The sequence below is a fragment of the Bombina bombina genome, chromosome 5, assembly GCF_027579735.1.
Source record: "Bombina bombina isolate aBomBom1 chromosome 5, aBomBom1.pri, whole genome shotgun sequence".
In the NCBI taxonomy this organism is placed as follows: Eukaryota; Metazoa; Chordata; class Amphibia; order Anura; family Bombinatoridae; genus Bombina; species Bombina bombina.
Genome location: NC_069503.1, coordinates 589,232,494 through 589,244,641, shown reverse-complemented (window position 1 = coordinate 589,244,641; position 12,148 = coordinate 589,232,494). Strand labels below are relative to the sequence as shown.

Here is a 12,148-nt window from a genome sequence, read left to right as displayed (position 1 = left end):
CTTAAAGGGACACTGAACCCAAATGTTTTCTTTTGTGATTCATATAGAGCATGCAATTTTAAGCAACTTTCAAATTTACTCCTATTATCAATTTTTCTTCGTTCTCTTGCTATCTTTATTTGAAAAAGAAAGCATCTAAGCTTTTTTTTTTTTGGTTTAGTTCTCTGGACAGCACTTTTTTATTGGTGGATGAATTTATCCACCAATCAGCAAGAACAACCCAGATTGTTCACCAAAAATGGGCCGGCATCTAAACTTACATTCTTGCATTTCAAATCAGTGGAGGCTCCTCCATATGTGCACAATCGCAAGTGCCCCCCCGGAGAAAAAAGAAAGAAAATTAATTTTTTTGCTGAATAAATATAATTTTTCCAATAGCCCCCCTATTGGAAAAAATTATATTTATTTAGCCAAAAAATGTTCCTGTTTACTGCACAGTTTAAATAAAAAATAAAAAAATCCCTTTTTTATATCTCTATACCTCTCTACCGCACGTGCGGTAAGAGAGGTATAGCCTGCCTTAGCCCTTAGCAGATTTTTTCTATGTGGCTGCTGCTCCGCCCATAACTGAGCCTATACCTTTCATTATCGCACAATCTTCAGTGTGCGATTTGGCTCATTGCTATGGGCGGGCAGCAGGGGGAGCACTTTTTTTAATGCTTCCTTTTTTTTAGCTGCCTGTGTTAGCTGCGACGCTCTGAGGTTGACTTTCACGCTTCCAGGGAGGGCTGAGTGAGTAGGAGCTTATATTTTAATTTAATAATGTGAGTGTCTTTATTGCCTGTCAGTATGTAATTTAAAGCCCCTCCTGCTCCCTCTTGCTGGAGAGAGCAGGCAGTTTGCAAACGGCACACACAGGGGAGAGAGAGCAGCTTCCAGACATTAGTCAAATCTGCAGCTGTGGGGGAAACACAAGGAAGGCAGCAGCATCATATTGTATGGCTGTGAAAAAAGGAGAAGGAGAGATAAAATCGGTATTTTGCTTGCAAAGTCTCTGATGCCTGACTGAGGATATCAATAAGCAAAGGAGAGCAGTTCTCCCTTTTTGTTTATCGTAATTCTCAGTCAGGCATCAGAGACTTTGCAAGCAAAATACCGATTTTATCTCTCCTTCTCCTTTTTTCACAGCCAGATTTTGTTAGCAAAATAAAGCAGGAGGCTGATTGCAGACTTGACAGCATGGATGCCTCTTCTCCTGGAGGTGAGAGTCAGGCAGAGCTGAAGCTGGAATTGTTTCCAGACTATTATGAACCATCCGTGAATCCTTTGCTTGAGCAGCTAACAGTGAAAGCAGTCAGAAGTTCTGACTACTTTCACTGTTAGCTGCTCATATGCATTAACTCCTGAACTAAATTATCCTAACAAGAACTGCAAATCCCTGCTGCTATGGGTATAATCATGCAGCAGGAATTAGCAGCCAGTACTGTAAGAGTTAACAGAGCAGGACTTGCACTGCCCCGCCTCCTCATCAGCCCTCTCACTGAGCTGTGGTGACATCATCATGATGCTAACAGGAAGTGCTGAGAAGCTAAGCATGGGAGTGTTAGGGGAGAATAACGTGCCTGTGACAGGGAAGGCAGAAGGTAAGAGAGTGAAAGCACAGCCTTACAAAACCAATGTGTGTGTGAGATTATTGTGTTATGCAGCTGCTGTATATTCTGGTTATAACCAGTCATCAGAAAGCTACACTATACATGAAGCCCTGCAGGTCACACAAAACTATTGTGCAGTTATGGAAAGTAATGGTTTGAGGTGATTCAAATCAAATACACTCTGCAAGTTTAAATGTGGGACAATGGTGAGATTGCCTTAGGTTCAATAAAACTATTTGCACTGTCAATATTGCAAGAGCTGGACCTCAAACCTGTTTACTTTCATGATTCAGAACATTGCAGTATTATGTCTCCTATCTGTCCCCAAGTTTATGATTATTTATTTTATATATATATATATATATATATATATATATATATATATATATATATATATATATTATACTTAATATATTATATTTAATATAATATATATATATAATATATTTATAGTTACTATATATATATATATATATATATACTGTGTGTGTGTGTGTATATAGGGGCAGGGTCTTGTGCACCCCCATCCTAAAAATTCACCAGCCGCCACTGTTTCAAATAAAGATAGCAAGAGAATGAAGAAAATTTGATAATAGGAGTAAATTAGAAAGTTGCTTAAAATTTCATGCTCTATCTGAATCACAAAAGAAAAAAATTGGGTTCAGTGTCCCTTTAAGCAGCAGGGGGTCTTCTAAAAGAACGGGCCCGGTAGCAGTGGAGACCCTGAGACCTCTGTAGTTACACCCCTGATTTACTGAAAATCTGGCTTCTTTGAGGCCCTTGATCTGGACAATTTCTACCTTGGCTCATTTGATGTATTCAGCTACCTCCCATTAGTGCATTGCTGCTGCTTAAAAAAAGATACCAGGAGAATTAAGCAAATTTTATAATAGAAGTAAATTAGAAAGTTGTTTAAAATTGTATGTTCTATCTGAATCACTGCACAGCAGTGGAACTATCTATCTGCTCTGTATGGTAGTGTGTGTGTATTTGTGTGTATTATGGAATTATATTATTGTTTACTGTACACAAATGTGGCTAGTAATATGTGGGTTTTAAATTGCTTCCATTTATTATACCCTTGCTATAAATGTTTCCTCCTAATTAATTTGCTAATTTAAAAAGTTACTAGTTATGCTCTCATTATTTTTATCTTAGCTTTTTACCAGTTTACAGTGTGTAGTAATAGTGCCGTATAAATAAAGTTAATAATCCCCAAGGCAGAACATGCTGTGATCTGAGATGTCATCACGGAAAATGCAGCATGTCTGCAGAAAGAATGAGACACATGAGGGAACAGTTAGCACTTTTGCTTTGCAGCACTGCTCCAAAACAGGCTGTTCTATTTAAACAGCACTTTGCTCTGGTTGCATTGTGTACAATTTCCTTAGCACAGTGCAGCCATAGTGAAGCACAGTTTAAAGAGAACAGTAAAATACAGGGTAGCACTGCAAAGCAGCAGTGCATTGATTGAAGACTGCCTCTTTTTTTAACTGCTGCAATATAATATATATAACTTGCTTTTATTCTCCAGTTAATCAGTATATTGCAATTGAACTGGTACTTTAGTATAACTGCCTAATTTAAAATTGTACTAAATTTCAAATAACCTGCAGAAAATTTTTGACTAAAAAATGTCATCGCAGAAAGTGAAAAAAACTTCTGCCTCTGGGTTAATAATAGTGCCGTATATATAAAGTTAATAATAGTGCCGTATAAATAAAGTTAAGAGTTCCCTATGGAAAATTGTGAATTGATTTCTATACATGACTCTAGTGTATCTTGTTTATAATTCTGCATCTGTCACACAGTGATAAAGTACACAGTGCAAATTACAAGTAAAGGAACAACATACTAAGCACAACAGATTAATGGACCCTAGCTGCTTATAATTAAGTACAAAACATATTATGTCATTACCATTCCAAGGAAGCCTGTATATAAATACATGTTTTCATTGTGCATGGGTCCCTTTGTGGCGTTTTCAATATGACAGCCCTATTTCAAATAAGAGTTGTGTACAATATTAAATTCTAGTGATTTTATCACCTAATTGGGTATGATTTAGTTTGCTCTTTTCCATTTGTGCTAATTATGCTTTCAAATGCAATCATTTTCTTTACTGCTGCTGCTTAATGAAAATGTGGTTAATTTGGTGGAGATTCCATTTGTAGTCTTGTAGAGTCTTTGTTCTAACAAAGCATTTGCTTTCAGTAACAGGGTAGAAAGTATATGTATATATCACATTAAATCTGGCTAATTCTGCTCAGTCTAATGAAAACGTACGGTAGAAGATACGCATTACTTAAAAAAGCTGACTGCGTCCCATTGGGACCTGAGATTTCTAAGTCTTACATGCAGCTTATTTCTGGCCTAGGTTAAAATAATTTGTCTAGCAATGCAGCTTGACAGCTCAGTTAGCAAAAGTATTAGGTGACCAAGCTTGTTATGGTTTTTTTTTTTGGTTACTTTATTAGTTGGATATATACATTGAACAGCACATTTTAGTGAAGCACACATAGAAAGTAAAAAGCAGCAGTGAAGTTGCCTACCTTCTTTAACTGCTTTTTCCTACCTATCTTGCAAAACTAAAATGTGCTATAGCACTTCATTATTGCAATATTGCTTGAAAAGACAATTGTGTTTAACTACGACAGAGGGGTTAAACACGCTCCAGACCTGCAGCGCACTGCTGGATTGGAGCTAATTGCAGCTGCTGTGATAATCAGGGCAGCATATATGCATAGCCACCAATCACTGGCTATATTGCCTTATTTCTCAGGATCACTAATGCATTGTCAAATTTGACCTTGCTTTAACTATGTGTTTAACCCCATTGCAGGTTTTATTATTGCGCTATTTCTTGAAAAGAACTATGGGGTTGATCACGCGCCTTTAGAAAAGTATTAATGCATTATTATTCTTTTTACAAAATTCATATAATATATAACTATATGGGAATTTTTGTAGATAAATAAATTGCTAAGGTTTTTAAAGGATTTTTATTGACCGCTGTGTTTTCTACCCACACAAAAGTAGTTAAACTCACAGTTCTGTTCATGCAATAGTGCAATAATAAAACACTAGCACCTTAGAACATTTTATTATTGCTTCTTTAAATTAGAGGTTTGTCTGGTCATATAATGCAGTAAACAGATAACAAACAAGAGTAGACTAGCTGTAAATCTCATATAACGACTGATAATATATATTGTGTGTAGTAGATGAAGTTGACACTGGATTGCAACTGTTTCTTCCGCCTTAGGCAATACATTGTCCGGATTTATACATGGCTTTATTAATTATACCATACACCAAGCGTTGTTGTGCTCTGGACATATTATAATATATATTGTAACTAATCCATATGTAGAACAGGAATAAACCAAAAAGTAAAAGTTCATATGTAAGGATAAATTCGTTCTCTCTTGGTTTTTCAGACCTCTGTGTTCCTCCATATGCTCTCAAAGAAAAGGAAACAAAATATGCAACATAGTGTAACTCTGTAACCACTTGAAGGAGAATTGATACACTTGTTAACGAGTGATTACTCACATTTGTTGGAGCTTACAACCAAGCTCAGGGAAATGCGCACTCCCACTTTATACTGGTGGGAAAACAGTTACTCTCACGCTGATACAATAACATCAAATATTTATTAAAATATATAAAATATATAAAAAGCGTCACAAATGCCCCAACGACACCTTAGACATAGGGTAAATGAGCAATAATATGTATAATATTACTCAAAAGAGCAGTTCCAAGTCCTGGATGGTGATGGATGGAAAAGCAGAAACTTAACCGCTAAAACCTCCACCTTGCAATACCAGTAAGGACCACTCCTCCCCCAGGTGTTCAAGCAAATGTAGAGACGCACTGGAGAGTCTATTGTTACAGTTCCGATGTACGTTTCGCTGGATCAGCTTTTTCAAGGAATAAAGTGCGCATGTCCGTGTTCCCTTTAAAAAAAATTAAAAAAGGTTCTGTGTTTTTCTTCTCTAAAATAGAAAATGAGGTTAGACATATACGAGATCCAAGAGGGGTCTCCCTTGTTCAGGATATCCCCCTGTAAGTTTGCTCTATGGTTACGAGGACCAAAAGTCTCCTCTTGTGTCATTTAGGGGGTTTGTGCATTATTGGGCATACTGGCTGTACAATATTCCTTTGAATTTGGCTCAGTGTTATGTGATGCATGTATTGTACTATTGTTGTACCTTTTGATATTTGTATGCCTTAATTTGAACCTCAAATAAAAAAATTAAATAAAAAAAAAAAAAAAAGTAGTGTTTAGTCTAACACAGAAGCACAAATTCTGGAAAATTGCTGGATTTCATTTTCAAATTTAAAGTGATGGTAAATTTCAGACTTTAAAATTGTTGCAATAAAAAATATATTATTGTAAAATCAAAACTTATATGTATTTTATAATTCAAGATTTATAACCATACTGGGTATCTTCTGTACCTCCGCCCCCCTTTCATTACCTCTTTTGGCTGGGCTGTGATATTGTGAGCAGTCCCACCCACTCTCTACATAGGCTTCCTGAGGGCTTTCAAAGGGCTGGACTTCCAGAGTGCCATATGGCACACACTCTGATTGGATGTTCATTTTAACTGTCATAAAAAAAAGAGTTCATCCCAGTGGTCCAGCATAACATTGTAATAGAAACTTTACTATAGGCACAGATTTAACTCTTTTCACTGATAGATTTAAAAAAAAAAAATACACATATATTGCATTTGATTAGCTAAAGTTTACCATCACTTTAAACAATGTGACTATATAACCTTTTGAATCCACTGTAAGTTAAATTAAGAGATTCTTGGTAAGGAAGTGTAGTCTGTTTGAGTTGTCCTTGCATGCAGTGTCTGTTTTACTTATATATGCTAATTATACATTTGGTAAGTGTATTTAAACTGAGAACCTGTTTAACACATAGGGTACCCAGTGTGTTTCGGTATCTAACCTGGTTATGTTTTGTGAGGTTTAGAACATGTACAATAGATTACTATGGCATACTATTAATTTCTTCATCATAAAATTATAACAGTCATACAATATTATCATGTGTTGTTTCTATTGATTGTTTTCTTTTGTTTTTAACCCTCTTAGGCTGTTGCAGCTGCAGAAGGGAGTGGCTAGTGCAGATACAGAGCTCCCAGATGAGTTGCTGTATGGTAGAGCTGGGTACCTCTACGCCCTTTTATATCTCAACACAGAGATTGGCCCAGACACTGTACCCCAGGAAGCTATCAAAGAGGTGAGTGACTTGCTATGTAACCTGTGTCACAGCACTTTTTGTTGTCATAAACACTTCTAATATGCAGATATTTCCATAATTCTAGAAAGGACGAGATGTTTTTTAAATGATGCTGTTGTATCACCAAGGCAGCCTCTAGGCTTTTTTTTAATAATCCTTTCTCTTGGTGCTCTCTGTCTTGATTTTTTTATTGCTTAAAAGGACATCAAACACTTTCGGCTAGATTACGAGTCTTGCGTTAGGCTTAAAAAGCAGCGTTGGCCGGTCCCAACGCTGCTTTTTAACGCCGCTGGTATTACGAGTCTTGAAGGTACAGGTGTACCGCTCACTTTTTTGGCCAGACTTGGAAATACCGCAAATCCACTTACGTAAATTGCGTATCCTCTTTTTTCAATGGGACTTGCATAGCGCCGGTATTACGAGTCTGACAAAAAGTGAGCGGTAGACCCTCTCCTGTCAAGATTGGTACCACATTTTAAAGTCAGTAGTTAAGAGTTTTACACTACAACGCCGTAGCATAAAACTCTTAACTAAAGTGCTAAAAAGTACACTAACACCCATAAACTACCTATAAACCCCTAAACCAAGCCCCCCCCCCCCCCACATCGCAAACACTAAAATTAAATTTTTAACCCCTAATCTGCAGAACCGGACATCGCCACCACTATAATAAATATATTAATCCCTAAACCGCCGCACTCCCGCCTCGCAAACATTAGTTAAATATTATTAACCCCTAATCTGCCGTCTTTAACATCGCCGACACCTACCTACATTTATTATTTATAACTAATAGTTACATTGTAGCTAGCTTAGGGTTTATTTTTATTTTACAGGCAAGTTTGTATTTATTTTAACTTGGTAGAATAGTTACTAAATAGTTATTAACTATTTAATAACTACCTAGCTAAAATTAATACAAAGTTACCTGTAAAATAAAACCTAACCTAAGTTACAATTACACCTAACACTACACTATAATTAAATTAATTCCCTAAATTAAATACAATTAAATACAATTAAATAAAATTATCTAAAGTACAAAAACCCCCCCACTAAATTACAGAAAATAATAAACAAATTACAATATTTTTAAACTAATTACACCTAATCTAATCTCCCTAACAAAATAACCCCCCCCCCCAAAATAAAAAAAGCCCTACCCTACACTAAATTACAAATAGCCCTTAAAAGGGCCTTTTGCGGGGCATTGCCCCAAAATAAAAATACAAATCCCCCCCCCCCCCAACATTAAAACCCACCACCCACACAACCAACCCTACTCTAAAACCCACCCAATACCCCCTAAAAAAAACTAACACTAACCCCTTGAAGATCACCTTACTGGGAGAAGTCTTCACCCAACCGGGCCGAAGTCCTCAACGAAGCCGGGAGAAGTCTTCATCCAAGCCGGGCGAAGTGGTCCTCCAGACGAGCAGAAGTCTTCATCCAGATGGCATCTTCTATCTTCATCCATCTGGCGCGGAGCGGGTCCATCTTCAAGACATCCGACGCGGAGCATCCTCTTCAATCGACTAACACAGAATGAAGGTACCTTTTAAGTGACGTCAAGCTCAATCCTATTGGCTGATTGGATTGCATCAGCCAATAGGATTTTTTCTACCTTAATTCCGATTGGCTGATAAGGTACCTTCATTCTGTGTTAGCCGTCGATTGAAGAGGATGCTCCGTGTCGGATGTCTTGAAGATGGACCCGGTCCGCGCCGGATGGATGAAGATAGAAGATGCCGTCTGGATGAAGACTTCTGCCCGTCTGGAGGACCACTTCGCCCGGCTTGGATGAAGACTTCTCCCGACTTCGTTGAGGACTTCGGCCCGGTTGGGTGACGACTTCTCCCGGTAAGGTGATCTTCAAGCGGTTAGTGTTAGGTTTTTTAAGGGGGTATTGGGTGGGTTTTAGAGTAGGGTTGGTTGTGTGGGTTTTAATGTTGGGGGGGAATTTGTAATTTTTTTTACAGGTAAGAGAGCTGATTACTTTAGGGCAATGGCCCGCAAAAGGCCCTTTTAAGGGCTATTCGTAATTTAGTGTAGGGTAGGGCTTTTTTATTTTGGGGGGCTTTTTTATTTTGTTAGGGGGATTAGATTAGGTGTAATTAGGTTAAAAATCTTGTAATTTGTTTATTATTTTCTGTAATGTATTTTTTTTTTTTTTTTTGTACTTTAGATAATTTTATTTAATTGTATTTAATTTAGTTAATTTATTTAATTATAGTGTAGTGTAATTGTAACTTAGGTTAGGTTTTATTTTACAGGTCAATTTGTATTTATTTTAGCTAGGTAGTTATTAAATAGTTAATAACTATTTAGTAACTATTCTACCCAGTTAAAATAAATACAAACTTGCCTGTAAAATAAAAATAAACCCTAAGATAGCTACAATGTAACTATTAGTTATATTGTAGCTAGCTTAGGGTTTATTTTACAGGTAAGTTTGTATTTATTTTAACTGGGTAGAATAGTTACTAAATAGTTATTAACTATTTAATAACTACCTAGCTAAAATAAATACAAATTGACCTGTAAAATAAAACAGGTAAGTTTTTAGTTTTAAATAGGAATAATTTAGTTAATCATAGTTAATTATAGTAATATTAGATTTCTTTTAATTATATTTAAGTTAGGGGGTGTTAGGTTTAGGGTTAGACTTAGGTTTAAGGGTTAATAACTTTAATATAGTGGCGGTAACGTTGGGGGCACAGATTAGGGGTTAATAAATGTAGGTAGGTGGCGTCGATGTTAGGGCCGGCAGATTAGGGGTTAATAATATTTAACTAATGTTTGCGAGGCGGGAGTGCGGCGGTTTAGGGGTTAATATGTTTATTATAGTGGCGGCGACGTTGGGGGAAGCAGATTAGGGGTTAATAAATGTAGGTAGGTGGGGGCGGCAGATTAGGGGTTAATAAATATAATGTAGGTATCGGCGATGTTGGGGGCAGCAGACTAGGAGTTCATAAGTATAATGTAGGTGGCGGCGGTGTCCGGAGCGGCAGATTAGGGGTTAATAATATAATTTAGGTGGCGGCGATGTCGGGGGCGGCAGATTAGGGGTTAATAAGTGTAAGATTAGGGGTGTTTAGACTTGGGGTTCATGTTAGGGTGTTAGGTGTAGACATAACTTTTATTTCCCCATAGGAATCAATGGGGCTGCGTTAAGGAGCTTTACGCTGCTTTTTGGCAGGTGTTAGACCTTTTTTCAGCCGTCTCTCCCCGTTGATTCCTATGGGGAAATCGTGCACGAGCACGTTACACCAGCTCACCGCTAACGTAAGCAGCGCTGGTATTGGAGTGCGGTAATGAGCAAAATTTTGCTCAACGCTCACTTCTTGTCTGGGTTGTAAAAACCTGTAATACCAGCGCTGTCTGTAAGTGAGCGGTTAGCATAAACTGCTCGTTAGCACCGCATAGCCTCTAACGTAAAACTCGTAATCTAGGTGTTTGTGATTGTAATATAAAATGTTTAATTATATGTAAATTAATTGTGTGTAAAAATAACTCTTTCTGAAATTTAAATAAGAAAAGAAAGTATAATTAAAAAAAATGAAAATATACAAAAAACCACTGCGCCCCTAAGGGCTGAAGGACATAAAAAATAAAACTGAAAATGTCAATATCGACAGTTAATTAAAAATATTTTAAAAAAAATGAATATATAATTTTTATTAAGTTTTTCAAATAATAGAACATAAATATAATTAACAATCAACGATGTTACATGTTATCAATACAGTATATTAGGCTCAGAGTAAGAAATAAAATGGTATCACATACATAAACATAAGAGTTTACAGTTACTAATATCACGTGATATCAAGTCACAGAATCACACTTTGAGAGATACTATATTTGCTAGCAAGAATGCTGACTCATTAATATAAGTATATCAGGAAGTGATTGATCTATTTTGACTCAGCAATATATCGTCATATGCAACATTCAAGTCCATAACCTCAGGATATGTGACTATTCGTTTACAAAATGAATTATTTCTGACATATCAGTATATAAACAAGTGAACCATTATAACGTGTCTTTCTTAAAATACACCATAAAGAGAAAGAGTGAACTAAGGTTTAAATGTCTGTTTTAAATATAAAAATACTCGATACCTTGAATTTTTACATAGCAAAGGCTCATTGAGATTAGGAATTTGGTTAAAGAGGGTAGAAAAGTGGGGAAGAAGAAAAAAGAAAAAAGGGAAGATCTGAATGTCAGCAACGTTACTTACAAACAGCCAGATTACGAGTTTTGCATTATGATTGGCTCGCTACTAACTTGCAAGTTATTTCCACCGCTCACCTTTAATAGCGCTGCTATTACAGGTTTGCAAAAACCCGGCGTTTGCGGGCGATATGACTGCGTTGAGCTCCATACCGCACACAAATACCAGCGCTGCTTTGACGTGCTCGTGCACGATTTCCCCATAGACATCAATGGGGAGAGCCGGCTAAAAAAAAAGCCTAACACCTGCAATCGCGGAGCGTAAAGCTCCGTAACGCAGCCCCATTGATGTCTATGGGGAAAGAAAATGTATGTTTACACCTAACACCCTAACATTAACCCCGAGTCTAAACACCCCTAATCTGCTGCCCCCGACATCGCCGACACCTACAATACACTTATTAACCCCTAATCTGCCGCCCCAATGTCGCCACCACCTACATAAATTTATTAACCCCTAATCTGCCGCCCCCAATGACGCCGCCACCTACATAAATTTATTAACCCCTAATCTGCCGCCACCATCTACATAAATGTATTAACCCCTAATCTTCCGCCCCCAACGTCGCCACCACCACTATACTAAAGTTATTAACCCCTAAACCTCTGGCCTCCCACATCACTAACACTAAATAAATATATGAACCCCTAAACCTAACCTTAAGTCTAACCCTAACGTAACCCTAACACCCCTAACTTTTAATATAATTAAAATAAATCTAAATAAAACCTACTATTAATAACTAAATAATTCCTATTTAAAACTAAATACTTACCTGTAAAATAAACCCTAAGCTAACTAAAATATAACTAATAGTTACATTGTTAGCTATCTTACAGTTTTGGAAAACCGTACATCCATCCTCATCCAGCCAGGAGAAGTCTTCATCCAAGCGGCAAGAAGTCCTCAACAAAGCCGGGAGAAGTCTTCATCCAAGCGGCAAGAAGTCATCCTCCAAGCGGGCATAAGTCTTCATCCAGACGGCATCTTCTATCTTCATCCTTCCGATGCGGAGCGGCTCCATCTTCAAGACATCCAGCGCGGAGCATCCTC

At 37.2% G+C, this 12,148-nt stretch overlaps 1 protein-coding gene across 1 annotated transcript in view; it reads left to right on the top strand.

The window, feature by feature from the left end:
* LANCL2 (LanC like glutathione S-transferase 2) overlaps positions 1 to 12,148 on the top strand; it is a 182,102-nt gene that overhangs the window by 16,418 nt on the left and 153,536 nt on the right. The window contains exon 4 of the mRNA XM_053714551.1: positions 6,708 to 6,855. Within this exon, the coding sequence (XP_053570526.1) occupies positions 6,708 to 6,855 (148 nt within the window). The remainder of the gene's footprint in view (positions 1 to 6,707; positions 6,856 to 12,148) is intronic.